Raw genomic sequence first — 24078 nt, forward strand, 5'->3', positions numbered from 1 at the left:
ATATATATATATATATATCCCAGTAATCTTATTCCACAATTTCATTTCTACATTTTTATGAACTTGTTTTTTAAGGGTACTATGTTTAGTTAGAATAATTAAATATATATAAGCTTTGAGAGATAATTTACTAGATAAATATATTTTCAGCTGGCTGATGTTCAAAATATTTTTTTAATTTTTGTTTTTAACCATTCAAAATGTATTTGTATTTCCAAAATCAGACACGAATTCTACTTAAAGATATATTAAAACACTCCATAGGGACAACAGTGTGATTTNAAAGAGAAAGACATTTAAAGGACAGGCAAGAAGGAAAGAATATCAAACCTTTCTTTCCCAGAGAAATTTGAGTAGAGGGAGAAGTCAAATGCTAAGAGGCTGATGTGCATTAATTTTTGTTGTCAGAATATTAAGGAGAGAAGAAAAAAAAAAAAATAAAAAAAAAAAAAAAAAAAAAAAAAAAAAAAAAAAAAAAAAAAGAAAAAAAAGGACAAAACCCCAAAGGCTGAAGTCTTTAATCGATGCAGAGAAAATACACTGTTTTGAAAAGTTGAAAAGCAATCTTTGAATTCTCAGAGTTGACTGGGGAATTAAAAAGTAGGAAAACACCACCAATTTTGGGAAGTCGCATTCTCCTATCTCCTGTCCTGCATCTGCCCCTGTTTCTTTTGTAGCCCTTCTCCCGTTCCGGTTTCCTGGCATCCAGAAAGGTTAAAGCATGTTTGGCCCCTTGCTGATGGGTGAATGTCACACGTTTGGAACATGCTTTAAGGACTTGGCTTATTCTTTTAAACTAGCAGAATGTCAATCTAATATCTGAATTCTCCCCTCCTTTTTTTTTTTTTTAATGTGGTTTAAGAAAGCCTCATGTTTAAGATGGTACCAAGTAAAATTTCTCATGCTCGTTATACGGTGCACTGTTGACTTGTCCTGAAGTCCATAGTTTAGAAAGAGTTGATACGCTCTGTCAAATTGGTAATTGCCTGGTACGGTGTTTCCTTCACTTCTCATGCACATTTGACTTTGTTACCTTTTTAAAATTGTGCTTGTAAAAAAAATGTATATTTTTTTTTCATTTTCTTTTTTTTTAACGGATTTCTATGTATTTACCTGTTTGGTTTCTTGCTGGTACATGGCTTTCCTTTCGCTCGGGGTTTTGTACCGCTGTAACGACGCCAGCGCCGGCCGGCGCGGGGCCGCCGCCTCGCCGGGCCGTTGCTGGCGGTAACGCCGCGCGCTCCGCAGCGGCCTCCATAAACGGCACTTTGGCGTGTGAATAAACGACGTATTTATTTCCCGCTCCGCCTCCGCCTCTCTCTCTCCCCCCGCCCCCGCCGGGCACGCGCGGCGCGTGACGTCACGCTGCCGCCGGCGGAAGTGACGCGGCGCCCACTGCCTGCGGCCACCGCGGCGCGACGCGGCCATGGGCAAGAAGGAGCGCGGTGAGGGCGGCGGCGGCGCGGGGCCGAGGGGGGAGGGAGCCGCGGGCCCGGGCGCGGGGGCGGCCGCCTCCCCCCGCGCTCATCGGTGCCGCTCGCTTCCTAGAGAAGAAGAAGTCCAAGAAGCGCCATTACGAGGAGGACGAGGAGGAGGAGGATGAGGCTGCGGGCCGGGAGCCGCAGGGAGCGGTGCCCTCGGCGGCGGGGAAGCAGGTGGAGGAGAGCGGCGCCCGCGTGGACGAGTACGGCGCCAAGGACTACCGGCCGCAGATGCCGCTCAAGGCCGACCACGCCTCGCGGCCGCTCTGGGTGGTGCGTACGGGCGGCTCCGGCTCCGGGCCCGGAGACCTGCCGGCAGCAGGCCGGCCCCGCCGCGGGGCTTCGCGGGCCGGCTGGGCCGCTGCAAGGCGGTTACGSAGCGCGGGGGGAAGGTGGCGCGCTGGCGGCCCCTCCTCGGCTCCCTCCTGGGGGTGAAGCCGCCGAGTGGGACGTGTTACTGCGGCGACGCCGTAAGCCGGGTCGTAGGCTGGCACGAAGCGGCGTTGATCGGCGTGGCCTGACACCCGGTATCTAGCACCGCTCGTTCCCTCTGCCTTAAAAGGGAAGTCGAGAAACCCCTCCAAAATTAGCGAAAGCATGTTGAGAAGAGGCAGCTGCGCTGCCGGGTTCTGCGGGGTGTCTGCTGTTGAGTGCTGCGGGATGCAGTTGGCGTCCTTCCTCCTCCCTTCCTTCCGGTAGAAGGGGGGAGAGGGAGGAAGGGAGGTTTGGAGACTTCCTCCTGCTTGGAGCAGGAAAACGTTCCTCTTTCTGTTATTGTTAAAGTGAAAAAAAAGGTAAAAAGGCGAAGACGTCTGTCTAAAAAAGCTTAATCGATCTGCAGGTGTTTTTTTTTTTTTGTTTGTGTCCTACAAAAGCTGCTGACAGATCAACGTCTGATCCCTTGCAGAAGATGAAAGTTTCATATTGCTGTATCTCCTTCTGTCTCTTGTTAGTTTTTGTAGTTCTGTATAAAGTTTTCTGAATTTACTTATTCATTTATTTTAAGTATGTCAACACCCTTATGGGGGAAAAACAGCTGCAGTGAAATTTATTAGATATATTTTAAATTACGTTAGTTTCTTGGTTTCTTTAATTTTGGTCTTTTCATAGAAATATTTTTTTTCTTTTTGTTGTAGTTTTGTTGCTAGAGTCATCTTTGTTTTTGAAACACAGTGATGTATTACCACCTAAGTAGTGGACTCATTCTATGTCATAGCAGCTGTTTTACAGGGGAAAGTCCTTGTTTTTCTCAGCTAACATTGATGTGCTTTCAGCATGTTTTTTTCTGCCATGTGCAGGCTCCTGATGGCCATATCTTTCTGGAAGCCTTTTCTCCAGTTTACAAATATGCACAGGATTTTTTGGTTGCTATTGCTGAGCCAGTGTGCAGACCAACACACATTCATGAATACAAGCTGACTGCTTACTCGCTTTATGCTGCTGTTAGTGTCGGCTTACAAACAAGTGACATCACGGAGTATTTACAAAAACTCAGCAAGACCGGTGTCCCAGATGGAATAATTCAGTTTATCAAGGTAAGCCCATTATTGGAATTTTATCTACTGCTACAATTGAAATCTATTCCTACTACTACTTTTTTATGAGTTTTTACTCACTCATTGCTTTCACAGTCTTATTCTACACGCTCGCTTCATTTCGGGAGAACGGAGATTTTAGCTTATTTTTTTTTGTTTTTACCTGTAGTACGTAGTTGCACAAATAATATTTTCATAATGTAGCCTGTGTGGTTTATAGCTTGAAATGAGATTCCTAAAACAAAGTTGTAGTGTGCATGCTTTACACTAGAAGAAATTCACATGGGGTAGGTTTCCTTGTATTTGCTCTGAAGATTACGAATGTAGGGAGTTACCTGGAGTAGGTGGTGCACTGTAAAACACAGCCTACCTTATCTTGCAAGTGTGTTTTTGCAGTCTTGGCAGTAGATCAGAATTGAACATAAAAATTGAATTTCTGTAASTGCTGTCCTATGTAGGATGATATACATGTGTTCTGAAAATATTTGTTGAAATAGGTTTGTTCCATAACTTACCAACACTGTAGGTAAATGTTTAACTTCGTCCCTCTTTTCCACAAAGAGTGGAAATATGTTGCAGCACCTGATCCCAAACTTAGAAACATTCTTTTGCATATTCCTAATGGTTGTTCTTATTCGTTTGTAGTTGTGTACTGTCAGCTATGGGAAGGTAAAGCTGGTACTGAAACACAACAGGTAAGCAACCTCTTCCTTAACTAATGTGGAAGAGGAAGTCTTCCAAACGAATGTGCTGCTGGCTCCATGTTGTCAGTAGCTGTTGAGTTGAAAACTGTTTTACAGCTCCCAGTTGAGTGCAACATGCATTACCCCAAGATCATATTCTTAGTTTGCAAGTGTTTAATACACTAGCCAAYGCATTCAGTTTGACTCTCCTGAGCTACCAGCTGTTGTCATTATGTCATTGTAAGTAGGATACTAATTTGATGTTTTAGCTTCTTTCTTTATTTCTTGGACTTTTGTGATACCTCACTAAGGTTTTCAGATAATTGTTTCATTCATTCCTTCTGAATTTACGAGAACCTAGGTTAGAAAACTTTTCTATAGCTGTCCTTCAGTCTCGCTTGTTTTTATTTGTAATCTGTTATTCAGGAAGGACAGACGAATCCACTGACAGAAGTTGAGTGTTTGTATGAAATCTGCTTGTTAGTGGATTGAAACTGATGTGTTTTATGTACAAAAGATAATGTTAGAAGGAGTCTTGAGAGATCCGCTGGTTTAGAGCTGACTAGTTTTATTTAAACCTCTGATTTGGGGAGAGTGAGCGGGGAGGGAAGGAGAGCAGAAAACTAAAACTTCCGTATGCTTTCTTACGTTCCCTCTGCTTTCCTTCATAAAGTTCTTTTCTGATAGCTACAGTTGAGCTCTATGACTATAATCTTATGCTCTGCTGGTGCTGCTGCTTTTTTTGAATCTAAAATTAATGCTAGGGTTGTTAGCAGGCTGTTACTGGCTTACTAGGTATCTCTAAGAAAAAAGAATTTCTCCATGCTAGTTCAAGCTTAGATTTCCCTTGGTTCACATTTTAACTGTGCTCTTAAATGAGCATCATTATTGGTGAATCTCAAGGGAAAGAAAAATTTCAGGATACTCAAATTTTTGGAGGATTTGTGTTTGGCTTTTTTTTTTCTTTTTTTCTTCTGGTCCTGTGGCCAGGACACCACATCCAGAATTTTCGCAGACTCACCTCAGTTCAGTCTCAAAAAAAAACCCTGTCTCGCGTCATAAATAAGACTGTAATGTGAGAGGACTACTCGCTTCTGTCTAGGCAGTTCTTTTGGAGTTTTCCTATTCATGTTATATTAATGGTAGATAATTTGAACAAGATTGGTAACAGTAAAATACATGCTGCTTTTGGTACGAAGCATCTTTTAAAAATTCTGATTACCGTAATTTCTTTGTTTTAAAATCACCACCTCCAAGATGGGGGTGGGGGGGTACTTGAGAGTGCATCTGGGAGAGCTATAAATTAAAGCATCCATGCCATTCTTCCTGTGAGTTTTTCAGTTGATTAGTTAATAAAAATATATTTTCCTTTGTTCTTTCTATTTAGGTATTTTGTGGAAAGTACCCATCCTGATGTCATTCAGCAGCTTCTGCAAGACCATGTTATTAGAGACTGTCGCCTGAGAAATGCTGAGGGTGAAGAAACAGAGCTCATTACAGAGACGTTTACRAGTAAATCAGTGGTATGCTTCCCCGTGTTTTAAAATGATTGAATTAACATTAGATTAGCTGTTCAGTAGTTTAGAATGGTTATTGTATGTTTGTCATGTCAGCGGTTACATTCTGTTCTGTCAGCAATGCTCTGTGCTCATTAATGAGCTCCAGTTTAGTTGGGGAGGGGGAATCTCTAATGAAGACTTCATTAAAGATTCTTGTCCATCTATTTCAGATTTCCAAATCCAGTGAAGGAGGCTTGGGTCCATCAACATCACAAGGAACAGATGCTCAGAATAAGCCGGATGTCCCAGCAGATTTATTTGAGTTTTATGAACAGATGGACAAAGATGAGGAGGAGGAGGAAGAAACACAAACAGTATCTTTTGAAGTTAAGCAGGTACGATTATGTTAGTCTACTAGCATTGGTATTTGTGTGGGATACGTCTGACAAATAAGTATGAGGACTAAATACAAACTACTGTGGCTGTTTTTTTGCTAGAGGAGCTCAATGGGGTTCTCAAAACATCTTTCCTTTTTTGCCTTCCAAAATATTACCTTAGGATCTTCCTTTTCAGTACAGAGGGAGGTAGACTGGATATTGTTCCTTCCCTGCATTGCAAGGTCAATGCTTAGAGGCTTAAAACCTCCATACGCTAAGGAAGATCGCCCTTCATATGAGGCTGAACGTTACTGTGTGCGAGATGAGTAAGAGTGCAGCGGAGGGCAAATCTTCTGTTGGATCTAGAGCTGYTTTTTTCTGCTTCTGTTTTGCAATCCATACTTGCAGAAGGAACTTCTAGGGGTTCTGCTTTCATTACTTGAGAAGGTTAGAGCACAGTCCTGGCTTGATCAGACCTTTAGCAAGCTTTTGTAAAATTTTTCCTGTTGCTTCTTGGACTCRGTGATTCTAATGTAGTCTTACTGGGGAAAACAAAAGTAAACAAGAAAGAATCTAGTAGCTATCTTGGTTGTTAAAGAAAAATCTTGATGATTGAAGATAACTTGTAATTGTAGTAAAATAATTGCATTAGCAGGGTATGAAGATTTCCCAGGTAGCAGATGTGCAACTTTGTTACATCCTTTTACTTAACATACAGAGTCTTTTGTCTCTGTTACTGAACTCTTTGTTGCAAGACTTCAGGGTGTAGTTTTGCTGCCAGATAAGCAATACAGTCAAGACTAATGTGTTATGTTCTTCCATCTGTCTAAAAAGCCCTTTTTAATATGGACTGTTATTTCAAATATTTGGAGGGTGGGGCTGGTCATGACTAAAGTTCTTGGAATAGACTTTAACTCTTGCAGACTTAAGGAGCTTAAAAAATTAATATAGTTCTTTATGTACTCTATAGTAAGTGGCTGTTTAAAATAAATAGTTCAGATATGGAGAGCTTGCCATCTGAAGGTTTATCTCTTCTTCAGGAGATGATTGAAGAACTTCAGAAGCGTTGTATCCATTTGGAATACCCCTTGCTGGCAGAATATGATTTCAGAAATGATTCAGTGAATCCTGATATTAATATAGATCTGAAACCCACAGCTGTTCTCAGACCCTACCAAGAGAAGAGCTTAAGGAAGATGTTTGGAAATGGACGAGCTAGGTCTGGTGTTATTGTCTTACCATGCGGTAAGTTGCTGGCTTAATCTTGGGGAATTCTGTTTTGTTCTTAGCTAAATGATTCAAGACATTCAATGWAAGAGGTGGTGCATCTTTTTCTATAATAAAGTAACTTCTGAATATTGCATCTACTTGGATTTCAAACAGTAGTAGGGAGTGTTATAGCTACCAGCATGTAGTGTCCTGTCTATTTTTATGAGCTGGCTGGCACACTCTGRGGGAGAGCCTAATTTGTAGAGCTATTAAGGTCCACTTAACAGTCCTATCAGTTTCCCTGCAGTTACTGAAAAACTTATTTGTGATTGTGGTGTCTTAAAATTACTATTAGTGCTTCCACAGTTCCCTCTAAAACAGCTCTGCTGATCTTCCATTGACATTTAAAATTGTTGGCACCTGAGTGATTTGTTCTTTGGGACAGGAAGATCCGGGGAAAGAGTGGAACTGGGWATACAAATATGGCATTAAGAGAGGTGCAAAGGAAGGAGTTTGCCCACACAAGTTCTGGGCAGGGGAGTTTGGGAGAGAAAATGAGGATTGCATGGATTGAGACAGCCTGTGGGAAATGGTGGAAGAGGGAGAGAAAAGGAGACTGCATGGCAGTGCGCATGTTATGGGTGGGAGGAGGGCACACAGGAGATACTGGGAGTGCCTGAAAGAGTGTGAAGTAAGAATGGAAAAATGTAAGGTATTGCTACATGGTAGAATACACATAGCTGATGGGAGCAATGGAGTATGTGACCTCTAATAAAAGCTTTCGGTAATCACCTAGAACTTACTTGGTTTTGAAATGGAGAAAGCATTAAAATGATTGATTCTAGCTGCCAAAAGCAATTTTAATGATAATTTTGTTGAGAACCTGCACAGTAATGTGGCTAGTCTGTTTCTTTAAGACTGTTATAAAAAAACAGAGAAGAATTTGCCTTTCTCTATTATGAGTTCTCAGTCTTTTTTTTCTTTTGCTCTTCTTCCTTTTTTTTTTTTTTTTCTTTCTCCTGATACTTATGGAATGACTAATGAATATCAGTTCTCTTCATCTGCAGGTGCTGGCAAGTCTCTAGTTGGAGTGACAGCTGCATGTACTGTCCGCAAGCGGTGTCTGGTACTTGGTAATTCCGCAGTGTCTGTGGAGCAGTGGAAAGCCCAATTCAAGATGTGGTCCACCATCGATGACAGCCAAATATGTCGGTTCACTTCTGATGCCAAAGACAAGCCCATTGGCTGTTCTATTGCTATTAGCACGTACTCCATGTTGGGACACACGACTAAAAGATCCTGGGAAGCAGAGAGAGTAATGGAATGGCTTAAAAGTCAAGAGTGGGGCCTTATGATTCTTGATGAAGTACATACTATCCCTGGTAAGGAAGCAGTGTACAACCCCCTTGTGCTATATGCATTTGTTAATATAACTCTGCTTTTAAAAAGCATTGTTTTCAGATTGTCTTTTTCAGATTAAATGTAGTGGGTAAATTCTAAACTTAGAGTTTTGGGACTTAGATAAATGGCCATGTTCTAAAAATGCTTTTTTTTTTTTTTTTTTCCTGGTGCTACAGAGTGTAGCTGACCATTGTTCAGTTGGTCAGAGTGTGGTGCTAATAATGCCAAGGTTGCAGGTTCAATCCCCGTATGGGCCACTCGYTTGAGGGTTGGACTASATGATCTCCAGAGGTCCCTTTCAACCTTACCAATTCTGTGATTCTATGATTGTTTTCCTGAAATCTTTGAAAATTAGGTAATTCTATCTCAGTAATGGCAGTGTAAAATATAAGTGCCTTCCTCTTTTTTTAGGTTAATAAACTGCTATAAAATACCTTAATTATATTTGTTTAATTTTTCTGTAGACAAGTCTGCTCCGTGGATGGTACTACTCTAGCCTTGAACAGGAGAGATGGTCTACCTTCTTTGCTCTTGAGATGTGATCACGTTGTAGGCTAGGTTTTTATATCTATTTTTACTCCATAAAATACTGTGATTAGCAATAGTCATTAATGTCCAGAAGTAGCTGTTATATTTGGAATAATCCTGGTTAAAAATACCATCCAGGATTCTGTTAGCTTTTGTACCTTATTGGTATGGTTTGACTTGAATATAATTTGGCCTCTACAGAAATGATAGGTTTCAGAAGCAGAATTTGCTAACTGACTGCCATTTTAACAAAGTAGTTCTTCCTGTGAAATATGATGTGACCTAAGTCATGTAACAGGTGTTTTGTTGTTAACAGGTGTTAGTTTGTTGTTGAGAAATTAGGAAATAACACAGATGTTTGATGGTTTAATGGGATTTGCAGTGTGCATTGAAAGTGTAAACTGAACCTGCAATCAGTCTGAAGTTTTGCTGTAACGTAGATCAGTTGGAATTGCGTGTGAAATGGGGCAGTACGGCAATACTTCCTAACACTGTGCTGGCTTTGTGTTTAGGAGTTCATGAAACTTTCTTCTTCTTCTTCTTCTTCTTCTTCTTTTTTTTTTTTTTAATTCTAGTATTTGATTTCTAAATCCATTCATGACAGTAAACAGACAATTTTTCTTGTCTGTCATAGCAAAAATGTTCAGACGTGTGCTCACCATAGTACAAGCTCACTGTAAGCTGGGACTGACTGCTACCCTGGTTAGAGAAGATGATAAAATTGTTGACTTGAACTTTCTGATTGGACCAAAGCTCTATGAAGCCAACTGGATGGAGCTGCAGAACAGTGGCTACATTGCTAAAGTGCAGTGTGCTGAGGTGATGCTTTGTTTTTTCATTACTATTAGTATATATTTAGTATGCTTCTATTTTTTTTCTTTGCAGGAAGAACTATCATACTGAAAAAGGGGTACTTGTATGACACACACACACACACACATATATATATATATATATATATATATATATACACACACACACACACACACACATGTGTATATGTATATACTGGAACATAACATCAGGTAGTGTGCTTGAAGCTGATTTCTAAAGGCTTCAGCTGGTAGACAGCCTTTAGTTTTTTAAGGAAAATTCTTCTAGTTATTGAAACAAAGAAGGATARGCCAAAGCTTAAGAAAATTAAGAAAATACATACTTTGTTTCAAGCCCAGAAGCATGAGAATGAAAAGTGAAAACATGAAACTGGATCTTACTCTAGTTGTCCAATGTGATGGGGTGTGACCTCTGTTCTCCCAAGAAAATGGGTAAGATTAAAATCTGGTACCAGGTAAGTGGAAATATTGTCACAGAGGCACATTAGAACATGAAAGGAACCTTTCTGGATCAGACTGAAGGTCTGTCTAACTTAACGTATTGTCTCTGAGAATTGTCAAGTAAAATGCTTAGGGAAGAGTGTAAATGTAGGGCAAGTATATCTGATACTTCTGTTTATTCTCTAAGCCTGCAGTCACCTGTGACTAGAGGAATTCCTGAGCTACATGCAATTTCTATGTATTCAGTAATCCTCAGTGAGTTTATTTTTCATGAACTTGTCCAGTCTTCTGTTGAATGGAAGTGAAGTTTTAGTAGCCACAGCTTCCYGTGGCAGAGTTTCAGAAGATAAGGGTCTTAACGCTTTTCATYTTTATTTTTTTAAACCTGTCTTTTGCTGCTACTTTCTCATTTAATGTCCCCTATCTCTAGTATTGGAAGAGAAGGTGCAAAATTAATTTCTATTCTGATCACCTCTGATAATTATTAAACACTTAATGACTTATTAACTGAAACATAGGTAAATCACCTCTTTCATTGGAKGAGTAAAATTTATTGTGAAGGAATGTGTGGCTTTCATTGCTGTATGGATATTGCCTGTTACTGCCGAATGGGTTGTTGCAGRTTTTAAAAAGTCTTCTACTTTGATTTCATCTTGACTAACAAAGCATGATTTAGTAGGAAACAGTCGTCATAGTTGTTTCTTTTCATACCCATGAAGACTCGGGGGAAGTCTTCCTTATGAAATAACTAACTTTTCTTTAAAATCCACAAGTGGATTGAATTTCCAGTCTCCTGTCTATTAAAGTGTAGAGGTTATTATGAGAATCATCCTACTAGCTGTGATGTAAATACTGAAGCTACAGCTTACTTTTCAAAGTAATACCCTGTAAATAGACAGCATCTGGAAAGTAACCAGATTGAAGGGAAAGTAGTCAGTCTGTAATTGTGAATTTCACTGTGCTTAGGCAATTTAGATGGTTCCATCTCAGAAGCATAATTCTTCTCAACCTCTAAACTGCCCTGTAGACATTGAAAAGCTAAGTGTGGAATACCTTTCTTTTGAGCGATTTGCATATTTTGTAARTTTACATTCTTTAGGACAATCGTTTTTGGTGAAATAATACTCTGAGCTACTACTGAAAGCAAAGAACCCCAAAAAACAACGTTGATGGCTGGGAAGTGATGAGTCTAATGTATGCACGACTGCACTGCACGTTTGTTTCGATTTTCTTGTCATACTGTCAAGTAATGTCTTTTCTCAACTGACCTTATTTATCATAGCCGAATAAGACCTCAGGTTTACTATTTAAGTGAAGTTCTTTCTGAGTAGCAAAAGAGGGCAGCGCTGCTGTGTGATAAGGCAGGTCACGTTCATTGCGGGTACTAGTCTTTCTTTGCTCCAAAAAAGAAGCCGCGGAAGAGTTTGTAAAGAACTCGGTTAAAATAAATGCTAACTGATTTTTGCATGTCTTGTGATTATAGTGTTTCTCATTAGCTCTATTTCAGAAGTTTGTAATTTACTCAAAATCCCATTCATAGCTTCCATACTAAGTTCTTGGAGAACTTGGAGAGAGAGTCTTGCAAAATACAAAAATGAAAAAGATTATTGGGGAGAGAAATACAATTGTATCCATTTCCAAATCTGGAACAGAATGTAAAAACAAGTCAAAACGATTTCAGTACCCAATATAGTCTGAGGCATTGAGCAATAGACAAATTATTTCACTGCCATGACATATTCAGTACTCATATCTCATTCTCACCTTGAAATATTCTCTCCTAATTTAAAAGCTTTAAATCTTTCATATAGATAGCATACAATAACAGTGGAGCCTATTCAGTGCATAARCCTTTTGTTACTGTAGTGAAGGGCTGAAAAAAGCCTAAAAAAGGTAGCTCCTAACAGTACAGAACAAATCAGGTTGTTAAATAAACTCATGTAAATTGGTATTGCTGCATTTCTGAACAGATCTTTTGTTAACTTCCTTAGCTGACCAATGGTTATTAGACAGGTGTTTTGTTGCAGGTTTGTTTCTGTTAATTTGTAGTGTGTAACAGGTATCATAGAAAACCTATGATCAGCAGAACAAGTGTATTCTAAATTGTGTGGTATAGGTAGTGTCATTGCATTTCTGTAAACTTTTTTTCTATTTGCATGCTACAGTCAAAAAGTAAGATACCTCAGAAGTGTAGACTTGTGCAGTACTGTGGAATATATTTATATAATAAAATCATGCGTAGGAAAATCCATTGAAAACTTCTAATCAATTCTAATGTTTTAAAAGTTGTCAAGTCAATAATGATTAAAATAAAGCTCACCCTGCTGTGGATGAAAAAAAGGATTGGTAAATATATTCAATAAATGAAAACATATCTCTGATTCAAATTTTCAGGATATGGCTGAAAATTAATTTTTATGGAAAAGGCCATGACTAGTGGGAAAGAGAGAATATATGGAAGAAAGCTCATTCCCTTAATTTTTGCTCTGTAAGAAATAGCAGCATTTGGTGAAATTATTAGGCATGAAACATCAAGGAAAAATTTTCCGATCCTATTCAAATCCTAGTGCTTGCTCCTGTTGTGGATCTCACTGCTACAGAATTTTGGAAGGGAAAAATATTAATGAAGTAAAAGAGTCTGACAGTGCTGGAGATTAGATCAATTAGTAGCCTTCATCTTAGTATAGCAAACACTATCTTATAATTTGTGGCCTGTGCTATAGAGAAAGTTWTAATGCATTATCATCCCCAATGTCTTAATTTCTCACTGGAATAAAGTTAAGTAACTGTGGGTCACTTTATATGTTTGTTGGATTTTTAATTCTAGGTTTGGTGCCCAATGTCACCTGAATTTTATAGAGAGTATGTAGCTATCAAAACAAAGAAGCGGATACTGCTGTATACCATGAACCCAAATAAATTCAGAGCCTGCCAGTTCCTGATTAAGTTTCATGAGCGACGGAATGACAAAATCATCGTATTTGCTGACAATGTGTTTGCACTGAAGGAGTATGCGATCAGGCTTGGGAAGTAAGTGTTAACAGCCAAAGATGGCACTATCCTTTCCCTCCTTTCTCAAAAATTACTTTGTAGTTTCTCAGATCTCGGTACCCCTTACATGTTTTTTTTACAATACRCTAATTTAACTCCAATCCTTCCTATATGAAAAGGAACTTGAGAGGATGGTTTTGGATCAATTTTACTGGTATTGCAACATTATTCCTGTGTTAAACTGTTTCAGAAGAATCTTTGTTTAGTAGATGTGTCAGAGGGGTTTTAATCCCAAGATTTCTGTGAAGGACTGCTAGTATTCCTTAGTCTGTTTTGTCGTTATTAAAGGCCAGTGGTAAAATGAGTGGCACATCTTTTAAAAGTTACCAGAACTGTTCTAATAAGAGACTGTAGGTTCTCCTGTCTCTGTGAGAGGAAGATTTCTGAAATAAGAATCCCCAGAATCTTTCAAGATCTCTTTCCTGGGGAAAATAAGCAGAGAAGCTGGCTTTAGCCTTTCGGTGACAAGCCAAGAAATGTCTTCTGTAGGAAGCTGTGAGGCATTTTGGCTGTGTATGATTTCATGTCCAGGAATTTCAGCAGTACTTCTGAGCAAAGTCAGAAACAAATCTCCKTATATTTTCCCAAATTTGCAGTGAGTTTTGAATGTAGTTTAGTAGCCATCTTGTGCTGGCTTGCTGTGACATCTAGTAAGAAGCAGAATTAATAGTGCTGGATGAATTCCAGCACCCGTGGTCTCTTTCTTCATTTTTTAAATCTGTCTGGACAGAGATTAGCTGTAATGATGCTTCTGGAATGTAGTTAGTTGTGTTCAGTGCTCCATAGAAAAAGRCTTCAAAGACAAATGCTGGGAGGGGATACTTGCTTCCTAAGTAGTAGAACAGTTGCTAACTGGGGGAAGATTCTACAGAAATGCATGATAGGAAAACCAGTTGAAGAAGTATTTACTGTTTGCTTTTCATGTCTTGAGTGAATTCTCCTTTCCTCACATCATTTGCAGAACTCCAGGTTATACAGTTGTCAGTGTTGGAAAGAAAGGAGGGTTACAGTACTAGATGAATGTAAAGGGTTCTTTCCTTTAAACAGAGAATTTTCTCATCATCRTTTGCTGTGAGCATATTCAAAGTTGGCTTTAGGCGTAAACAAAATGAACAGTTTGGGTGAGGCAGGAATGGTAAGTTTAAGCAGGAGAGCTGTCCTGTGGGTCTTGGTGGTACCCAAGTCTGTCTGCACGGCCTGTGCTAGCTCAGCAGAGGAAGAAGTGTGTAGGGTAGGTGGGCTCCCTGCCTGAGGGGCAGATGGCCATCGCCTGGCCGCCTTTGCACCTGCTTGTTCTTTAATCCCCCCACACCCGGTTTGCCTTGGTACAGGACGGGAAAGACCGTGCACATGACAGGAATTACTTTAACTTCAGGGCTACAGAATTCAAGTTTGCTCAGCCAGCTCTTACTCTGTCATGAGTCTGTCATCCAGGGAGTATAGCTCATGTGATGGCTGTTCTTTGCCTATTAGTGGTGTTATTAATGTATTTAAATCATTGTTTTGAAGGACTATGCCTTTGGCAGTTAACTTTGTCGGTTGTTGGGAGAGAGGTCTTTGCAGATCCCTCCAACATCTTTTCACAGGGAGGAGAAGGGGTAATTTTTTGGGGAAAAAAAGCTAGCATCAGATGTTCTAGGTTCTGGATCAGTAAAGCATTCTGATATGCGTTAATGAATCGTTGTCAGCTAGGGCARTGAGAGTTAAAAGGGAGGATAGACTGCCAGGAGTTTTCGATTATTCTGTGWTTAATCAAGAATGTGCATGTGTTTGCTAACCCTTCTTTGAGGCTTTGAGGAACAGCAGGCTCATAGGTGCTTTAGTTTCAGTAGGAGATCTTGCACTTCAGTCTTGATGCAGATTAAAGTCATCACAATTTAGATATGAAATGACAAGGCTTAAAATAACCTATTACTGAACACCACWAATTGAACAGTAATGCTATTGTTTGGGAGTTGACTCATTTGCTACTTTTGCTTTTTAGCTGTGGTTTGAAACAATCTGCTGATTAAATGCATTAAATAAAAAGAACATTAGATGTGACTGTGATTGCTTGGTAGCATAAAGACTACAATAAAGCTTTTTCTGAAAAAAAGAAAACAGGAGCCAACATAGGAAACAGCAGATGAATCCAAAAAAAACTTCAGTACTATGCCCTGCATGTTTTTGTCAGTTACCACCCATAGTATGTGCAATGTTAAAATTTAAATGAAGATTTTGAGGCTGTTCCTTGTGTTAGAAATAATAAATGCAAGTATGAGCAATTCTAATATAAATTGTACAAATTGTTTCCTGTTACTCTTGTTAACAAGCAGTTGGAAAAGAAATGGAGCAGATTGAAAAGCAGTGGCTATGCAGGCCTGCATGCTTTTCTCATGTTTCAATGCAAGTTTTGCAGTTTATAGCCTTTTTGAAATCTTCTAAAGCAGGGAGAGGATAGCTAGGCTCTAGAGAGTATCTTGGAAAATTCACAGTAATCTACGATACTCCTGAAGTCTGTGGGTGACTGAAAGTTTGTATGAATGAGCCTTTCTCGACTGATACACTGAGTATTCAGTATTATTCATTATCAAAGGTTGTAACCTGTACATGAAATGCCACTTTGGGCTGCTCGCGACCACAGAATGTTTGGGGCCTCATTCTCATTTCAGTAGGTCCAGAAGTTATTAGGAGGAATAAAAGGTTAGTTTCAAAAATGGGAATAATTTTCCCAAAAGAATATTCAACAGCCAGCTTGTGACACTCAGAATATCATTAATAGAGAAACTTGGATTTTTAAGTGCTTAAATAGGAAGGAAAGATTGCAGCTGTCAGTGTGCTAGGTCTGTAGATTTGAGAAAAATATATTTAACAGCTGCCTTCAGTCTTTTTTGTAGGATTAGCAAATGTCTTCAGGCAGTTGATGTRAAGCTTTGTGGGTGCACATGAATTGCACATGAATTGCAAATTGTCAGAATTTATTTCTGGCAGACTGGGTTGCTGCAGATTGCTCTGCAAACAACTGGGTAGTTGCCATAAAGAACTAAACAAGCTAAAGATAAACTGTAAACTCTGTCAAAATCTATTCCATTTTCATATCAGTTTAAGTGCACACTACACTCCCTTCCATGTCATCCTAGTACCTAACAAGAAATAATTGAGAAATCTTGAACTGATGTAATTTGAATATGTCCTGTTCTTTTAGACCTTACATATATGGTCCTACTGCACAAGGAGAAAGAATGCAAATTCTACAGAACTTCAAGCACAATCCAAAAATCAACACTATTTTTATTTCCAAGGTAAGTGAGGGCATTCATTGTATCATTGTACCCTCTTTCAGAATGAACTTTATTGAATAAAGAGCACATTATATGTGCTAGTTGTGCATTTGACATCTTTCTAYTGGAGCTTTCAAAAGTATACATTTTATTAAATCTTTAGGTTATGTGGAAATAGTATATTGCTCAGATACTGCTCCTCTGTTGTAGGTAGGTGACACATCCTTTGATCTGCCAGAAGCCAATGTTCTGATTCAAATTTCGTCCCATGGTGGGTCTCGAAGACAGGAGGCTCAAAGGCTGGGACGAGTGCTGAGAGCAAAAAAAGGTAAATGAGGTGGGTTGGGCTTTGGGTCTTGTATTATAGTACAACATTCAAATAACTATTCAGTTTAAATTGTTGAATACTGAAACATAGATAAAGTGCATCATCTTAAATAAGCAGGCAAATTTGGTAACAGCATCTTGTTAYCTTCTGAGCAAAGAATTATCTGCACTGGGGATGGGATTATTTTCTTGCATGGAAACACCATGGGGACTGAGAGGAGCTGCTGATAGCGTGTTCTGCTACTCTGGTAGCCCCATGTGCACCTTTATTTCTTGTGCACAGAGGACAGTACTGGCACATTCTGATTATGGAACCAAAAAGAAGGAAAATATGCATGCACATGCATTTTGTTCTTCTCAGAGCTCCTTTTCTGCCCGTCTGAGTGACAGGACACACCAGGTACTACTCCAAGCAGGAACTTGCAGGGAGAGATAAAAACTAYATTGATGAAATTTCCTTTGTATTTTTCTGTTGAACTCTTTTGACTTCTATTAAAATCCTTGCCCTAACTTTGTGCAACTTCCTTATATAATAGGCTTTTAAATAGCTTTTTATTTTACCTTGCTTAGCATAATAAAGAAGCAGATTCTGCTCAGAGGAGTAATRTAACTGAGTTAATCTGTATTTCCTTTTTGATTTCTTTTTCCTCTCACCCACGTGCAAGTTATTAAGAACAAGAGTTTCCATGCTGCATGCTTTGTCAATCAGTTTATGAAGGTGTGGGTGCAGCTCATCTTTAAAATAAGCTATACACATTGATTTTGTAAATGGACAAGTTATCTAAACACTTGTTTTCACCGTTTAGGGKTTTTTTGGTTCTTGATTTCAGGGTTCCAAATGGAACTAATCACTCAATGGCTTTGTCTCCTAGGCATGATTGCAGAGGAATACAATGCCTTTTTTTATTCTCTTGTATCCCAAGACACTCAGGAAATGGCATATTCAACCAAACGACAAAGATTTCTTGTAGATCAAGGTTATAGCTTCAAGGTAACTTGTCTTTTCTATTTGTTATATCTATGCCCTATGCATATAATTCTGTATCCTGTTATTTCAGTAGTAGGTCAAATACTTGAGAATTTCAGCTGTGGAATGTATTAATGAAGCTTGTGCTTGCAGACAAAAACTGTTCCAATACAAATAGCAGCAGTACAGCTTCTAGCAAGGTAAGTATTTCAGCTTGAAACCAAGCAGCTGCTGGGGAGCAAAACAGAAGATTACTTGCATGGTTGGTTTATGTTCATGTTCTTCAACTGTCTGTCCATGCAGGCCTCTCATACTGTATGTTCTCATACTRATTGTGCATAAAAACATTGTTGACAGCTGTTAACATCTTTAGAAGCTTGTGGTGTGTCAGAAAACTTCCAAAACTTAAGGAGTCACAAAGAGTTTCCAAAGAACTCCAGTCTCAGACTCCTATTTCACTTTGGGAGAAAATCTGTTTGCTTATGACTAAAGAGAATATGCAGCAGGCAGGATTCATCCATCTTAGATTCATATATTGGACTCTGCAAATCAAAAAATTAGGTGTACAAAGTGTCAAGACATCCATTCTAAAAGAAATATCTGCCTCGGATCTTTGTCACACACTAATCTTGTGCACTGTTTTCACAGTGCTGTCCAAAGCCTGCAGTGCTGCAGAAAATTGGTCAACATGCAGCCACGTTGATACTGATGACTCTGTGTTAGCTGAAGCTGTTCTAGCTAATGAAGCTCTTCAGACTGTGCTTATTTAGTCTCCACTAAGAGTATGACCTTGTTCTTGTAATTTTTCTCTGCATGATATGAAATGCATCACCCAAATCTAGACTCACGAGATTGAATGTTAATTGAATAAGAAATTACAGAATTTACTGTGGAAAATGACTTACTATAGAGTAGAAATCTTCCCACAAATAAAATGTAGTCATCAAAATAGAGGAGATTATCATGACAACATAAAGAGCTGACTTAGAAGCTTCTCCTGAAGTCCCTTTTACAAAGGATTTAATGTTATTTCATCTGCTATCTCCAGACATACAGAGTTTCCTCTTCTTTTTTCTTTTCTTTATAAAGTTTATACCTTTTAAACCAATTTAAAATTTTACTTTGCAGAAAGTTTCTTAGCTTTACTTCTTCATGTGCTTTAAGGACCTTTAAGAATGCTTTTCAAATTATCTGACTTCCAAGACTGTCTTCTTGATTGCCGTTTTATTGGCTAGGAAAGTCAACAAACTCCATGGTGTCCTCTCTTGGATACAGTGATGATGAGATCTCATACCAGCCTGTAAATAAACTTTAATTTAAACAAAGTGATTGGTCGTTGCAGTTTTCTTTCCAAAAGAAAATTCACTGTTTAGTGCCATTTGGGGCCTTGCTAAAACTTCTTTAGAAGGCTGTGTGTCTTCTCCAAAATGAGCTGCTGCAACTAGAAGGCACTAGCACTGTCTTTCAAGGAAACCTTTTAAGTTTACGACTCATTGCATATCATTCGCCTATTATGTATCTCTATGTGTCATCTTCCTCTGAACATAAAATCTCATTCCACTAAAGCAGTGCTCCTCTACTTTACAGATTTCAAGACTTACCTGTTCTTTTTTTCCTCTTAATCCATGGACAGTCCTGTATGTTCAACTGTTTAGTGTGTAGAGGCAAGGGAGTGTCATTGTAAACAAACCTTGCTTTTAGGTAAATCACTGTTTTACAAAACTGCAGTTTTACTGCTCTATTTAGAAGCATTCTCAGTAAGAGATATTACTAATAATAAAAGATTGAGTGCTCATACCTGTCAGTAGGGAATAAGCTTAACTTTATGGTATTGATACAAGCCTGCTGTTTTCATGGGACTGAGCGTGCATGATAGGCGTCATTTTTATGACAATTTGGAAGACCATCGTATAGCTAATAAATTACCAAAGCTTGGTGGGCCACACAAAATACTTTCTTACCTGCTTTTTCAATCACATGTAAGTTTTGTTTTGAGCTGGCAAATGAACTGCAGGGCTGGCAGTCACCATCTTTCTTCATTCTCAGAAGGGAAGAGCCAGAGGATATCAAAAAGGTGCAAGGACAAGTGGCTTCCACATGAGCCTTGTTRTTTGAAGGCTTTTGCTCATGAGGTATAGCTGCAACAGTAGGCCTCCCCATGGATAAAATCTTTGTGAAGTACATAACTGCTCTGTAATCACACATTAAAGAGAGAGCTTTAGAGAAGCTTACTGAAACAGTAATGTCATGGTGTTTATAGTTTTTAAAAGCCTTGTTTGTAGCAATTGTATTTTGACAACACTACAGATCAGTACTAATCTGCAGCTAACTACAACAAACACATCAATGTGGCTATAGCCAAAAAGATTAGAGAAATCCCTTTACTTACATTTGGATTATAGAAATAATTAAGAGGTTAAAATAGGGTTACTTCATTTTGCCAAGACATAGTCCTAGGCATTTTGGTATTGTACTGAAATAAAAAGCAGTGCAAGTGACAGCTGAATGTCTGGAGTAACACCTAAGCTGACCAGACCTGGAATGTTCTTTACCTGAAGCTTAGCAACAAAATAAGAGAATATCTATTTTCTTTTATTTACCAGACTTAAGCCCTAATCATAGTTGCCATCCAAGAAAAACAGAACTGGAAGGAGCTTTTAAGAGACTATCTAGTGTGTTACTTCATTCCAAGACAGGTTCAGCTATGTATGTATGTCATTCCTGACAGGTGTTTGCCTTTTCATTCTTCCAAATATGGAAACTCTACCTCATCTTTAAGAAATTATTTCAGTGATTATGTCCTCTCCTTCAGAATATTTGTTTCTAATGCTTAACCTTTCTAAAAATTCAATACTCCCATATAAAGGTAATGTTCTGCACTGTTCTAGAGCTTGTTTTCTTCTCGTAATAGCTCCATTCTCTGCCTTTTAGCAAAGATAAATAATAAATAAAAGGACTGAAGGACTGGTTTGCTGTATCATGTATTTATCTTTTCTTCTTAAATAGTTCTACTTAAGGATACTTTGGCATCACAATCTACTGCTTGGAGTCTTAATTATTTAATTTTTTGGTTAGCTAACCAAAGTTTAGTTATTTGCTGCTTTGTGTATTTAGAGGATGAATGTGGGATATATTAAATCTTAAAAAATAGCAAAAAGACTTACTCTGTCAAGGAATCCGGGGTCATTTTGAACTTGACGTATGTTGAATAGCTTTAAAAAAACATGATGCAGCAGAAATTCTTTCTGTTTGACAAATCATGTTAGCTTTTTTCTGCAACCACACCTGACAGGCTAGTGCAATTTAAAATGGCTTCCCGTGATTCCTTTTTCTTTAGTCTAGAGATGATCATAGCACACGCAGCTCTTAATAAATGAGAACAGGGGACCAACCACACCATTCATTTAGCCTATATAATAGGGCAGCTTCCCCGAATGGATTCTTAAAGCTAGGACATTTCTCAGAAAGATGCCCATTTTTCTTTTTAAAATTGTCATTGAGAACTACTCACAACATTGCTAACTTTTTCTAGTGCTTCATTATCTTTTTTTTTTCAAAAACTGTACTTTATGTCCAGTGTAGACTTGTTTTACTTTAAGTTGCATTTGTATTTCTTCTTTAGTCTTTGTAATCAGACCCAGCCCAGATTACTGAAATGATTAATTTCTAATTCTGTTGCCTTGAGATGAGTTGAAAAAGGAGGATGAGGGAAAGAAGTGGTAAATAACCAAGGGAAATGGTTGAATTAGTCTATTGAAAACCCTTTTCTAGTTAGAAACATTGGGAAATCAGATTTCAATTAAGATTCATGAATAAGCATATGTGCTCATTTTCTTTTTTTYTGACCATCTGTAAGAATGGGAAGGAAGGAAGAGGAGAAGGAAGGCTGGTATTTTGAAGAACGGCATGATATTTCAATAAAAGTCAAAGAATTAAAAAAAAGCCCAGTGCTTTTCTGCTGGGATGATCCTCAAATCATTAATGCTTTGGATAGCCAAACACTGATTTTTTTTTTTAAGGGTTTTAGTAGAATGTATTAAGTACAGGAGAAGTTCTTGTGAAGTGTGTAGAATACCTGTAATTAAGAAAGCAAGTTGCCTGTTGCATCGTAACAGAAACATGAGAGCTTTTCAAGTCTTCAAGGAAGACTTTTAATTAAATATATAGCGCTCTACTGCCAGTAGATGGCATCTACCATGCATCCATGGTTATCTGGCGGTTACCAAGCACTTGAAGTAAAATAACAGTTATCTTTGTGTGTGTAGACACAAGATGAAGAGTCCTTTTGCTCTGTTGCTGATGCTTTGTTGCAGGTTGCTGCACTGTTTCTCTTTCAACCACTGATCATACATCTCAGAACTTGTTAGGCTATTTTGCCCATATTCATCAATGTTCATGCTAAAATTCCCAGTGTCTGGAAAGCTAATAGATCGTTTTTGTGTAATATAAAATAGCAGATCTTAAACTAGACACAAATTAGAGTCCACTGCACATTTAGCAATCTGTGCTGTGTAGTGCTAAGCTGTTTGAACAGCTAATTAAAAGTTCAAGACAATTCCAACAAGGATGTGGGATCAGAAGTCCTTGTCTTTGTTTTGGACAGCTATGTAGAATGCTTAGAAGGAGAAAAAGCAGCTCCTTCAGCTCTGCACTGTGTTTCCTAGGTGATAACAAAGCTTGCAGGCATGGAAGAAGAACAACTTTCATTTTCATCCAAAGAAGAACAGCAGCAGCTTCTGCAGAAAGTCCTGCAAGCATCTGACCTGGATGCTGAGGAGGAAGTAGTAGCTGGAGAATATGGTTCAAAGTCAGCTCAGGTAATAAAGAATGCTTTGAAAGGGATGATTGTAAATGGTACAGAACTGGACCATTCCCTTTCAATTCTGTCTAAGTGTGATACCACCGATAGCATAGTATCTGTATGAAATATAGCAAGAGAGACTTTACAAGCAAGGAAAATATTTTAAAGATACACATATGTCAGAGCACATGCTTTTTGGTGGTATTGTGCTCCTTGAATCGCCTCGTGCCTTGAGGGTAGAGGCCTGCAGGCTGCTTTTGTTCCTTTTGTTCAGATTGAAAAAAGTAKCATTTCTGCTGATAGTAGTTTAATAATTTCATCAAAAATGTTAAAAAAAATTATTTGATAATGCATAAGTTAAAAGAATGCTACAATGAAGTAGATATTTTTTTATAGTTGATTTTTAGCTAAATGGCATTGTGGTCAAATGTGTTAGGAATTCCCAGTCCAAGATATCTGTCCATGTTAAAGTTTACATAATTATGTATACTTACAGTTAGYGGGAGGTAGTGAGTTTCTTTGTAGAAAATCTTAAATGTCCAGAGCTTTGGGCATTGAGATCAGTAAGTGAACAATGCTGCTTTCTAACTTGTGAAGTCAGTGTGTTAAAGTGTTTTGTTTTTCCTCTTGCTACAGGTGTCCCGTCGTGTGGGCACCATGAGCTCTATGTCAGGAGCAGATGATACGGTTTACATGGAATACCACTCTTCCCGGAGTAAGGCATCATCAAATAAACATGTCCATCCATTATTTAAACGCTTCCGGAAATGACGTACTTCATGTGTCCAATTTGTTAAAACTGGATCCATGTATCGGTTTCCATAACTGAAAATATGGAGCTGAGATTTCTGACTACTCCTTCTAAAGACTTTTTTATATGCATCTATATAGCCACATATCTACTTAGCGATATATGTGCTCTCATGGATGAGTCTGAAAGGAAAAGGAACTACATCTCACCACAGGGAAGATGTTATCCAAGGACTGGATCGTGGTTACACCCATCTGGTTTCCAGGGCAATTAATAGAATTTTATTTTTATCAGCTGAAGACTACTTTTCAGAAGAATTCTGTAAAGGTTTTGTATATGAAGTTTGTACTGATGTTTGAAATATTATTTATCTGATTACTGTGTCTGCTCAACTAAAATACTGATGTTTAAAATGCTTAAACGAAAATCATTCCTTGAGCTGAACAAATCCTGATAGGAGCACTTTACATAATATTTTTAAACTGGGAGCTAATTTATACTCATGATTTAACCTATCTAAAAATTCTAACAATTGGTTGAAAGTATTTTGACATTTAAAACAAGAAAGATGGACTCCATCTCCAAAGTTTACTCAAGAAATCATTCCTAATAAAAATAAATTCCTGTGCTCCATTTTCTTCATTTTTTTTATGTTCTTGCTATGGATGAGAAACTGTTGAAATAAAGGCTGTTTTCCCCTGTCATATATATTCTATTTATTGATTGTGAAATAAAGCCATCATAACTGCTGAACAGGATTATGTCGCTACAGAAGTTATTGTTGAATCGGAAAGTGTTTTGACTTGCCGTAGTGTGAGCTGGAAGCTGAGATGTGAAGGAGAGATGAGAGCCCTGAGTTGGGCTTTTTTTTCTTTTTTAAATGTTATTTTGGTTAAATGACAATACTGACATAAAATTCTCTGTGTGTCAAGGG

General features: G+C 38.4%; 1 protein-coding gene across 2 annotated transcripts; it reads left to right on the plus strand.

Moving 5' to 3' along the window:
* The first annotated feature begins 1375 nt into the window (after positions 1-1375).
* ERCC3 (ERCC excision repair 3, TFIIH core complex helicase subunit) lies at positions 1376-23902 on the plus strand. Of its 2 annotated transcripts, XM_085310981.1 has the most exons (15): positions 1376-1445; positions 1549-1754; positions 2780-3016; positions 3662-3711; positions 5087-5222; positions 5429-5593; positions 6616-6820; positions 7852-8166; positions 9348-9532; positions 12815-13017; positions 16223-16319; positions 16509-16626; positions 17498-17616; positions 22257-22409; positions 23030-23902. In XM_085310981.1, exons 1-15 carry the CDS (start codon positions 1427-1429, stop codon positions 23162-23164), a joined length of 2343 nt encoding a protein of 780 aa, XP_085167107.1. In that variant the 5' UTR covers positions 1376-1426; the 3' UTR covers positions 23165-23902. The 2 variants fall into 2 exon arrangements, with proteins under 2 accessions (XP_085167107.1, XP_085167108.1); XM_085310982.1 differs by lacking the exons at positions 22257-22409; positions 23030-23902 and adding an exon at positions 18721-18921.
* Positions 23903-24078: the final 176 nt, after the last annotated feature.

The sequence above is a fragment of the Rhea americana genome, unplaced genomic scaffold (assembly GCF_003343005.1).
Source record: "Rhea americana isolate MKP2758 unplaced genomic scaffold, rheAme1 scaffold_33, whole genome shotgun sequence".
NCBI lineage: Eukaryota > Metazoa > Chordata > Aves > Rheiformes > Rheidae > Rhea > Rhea americana.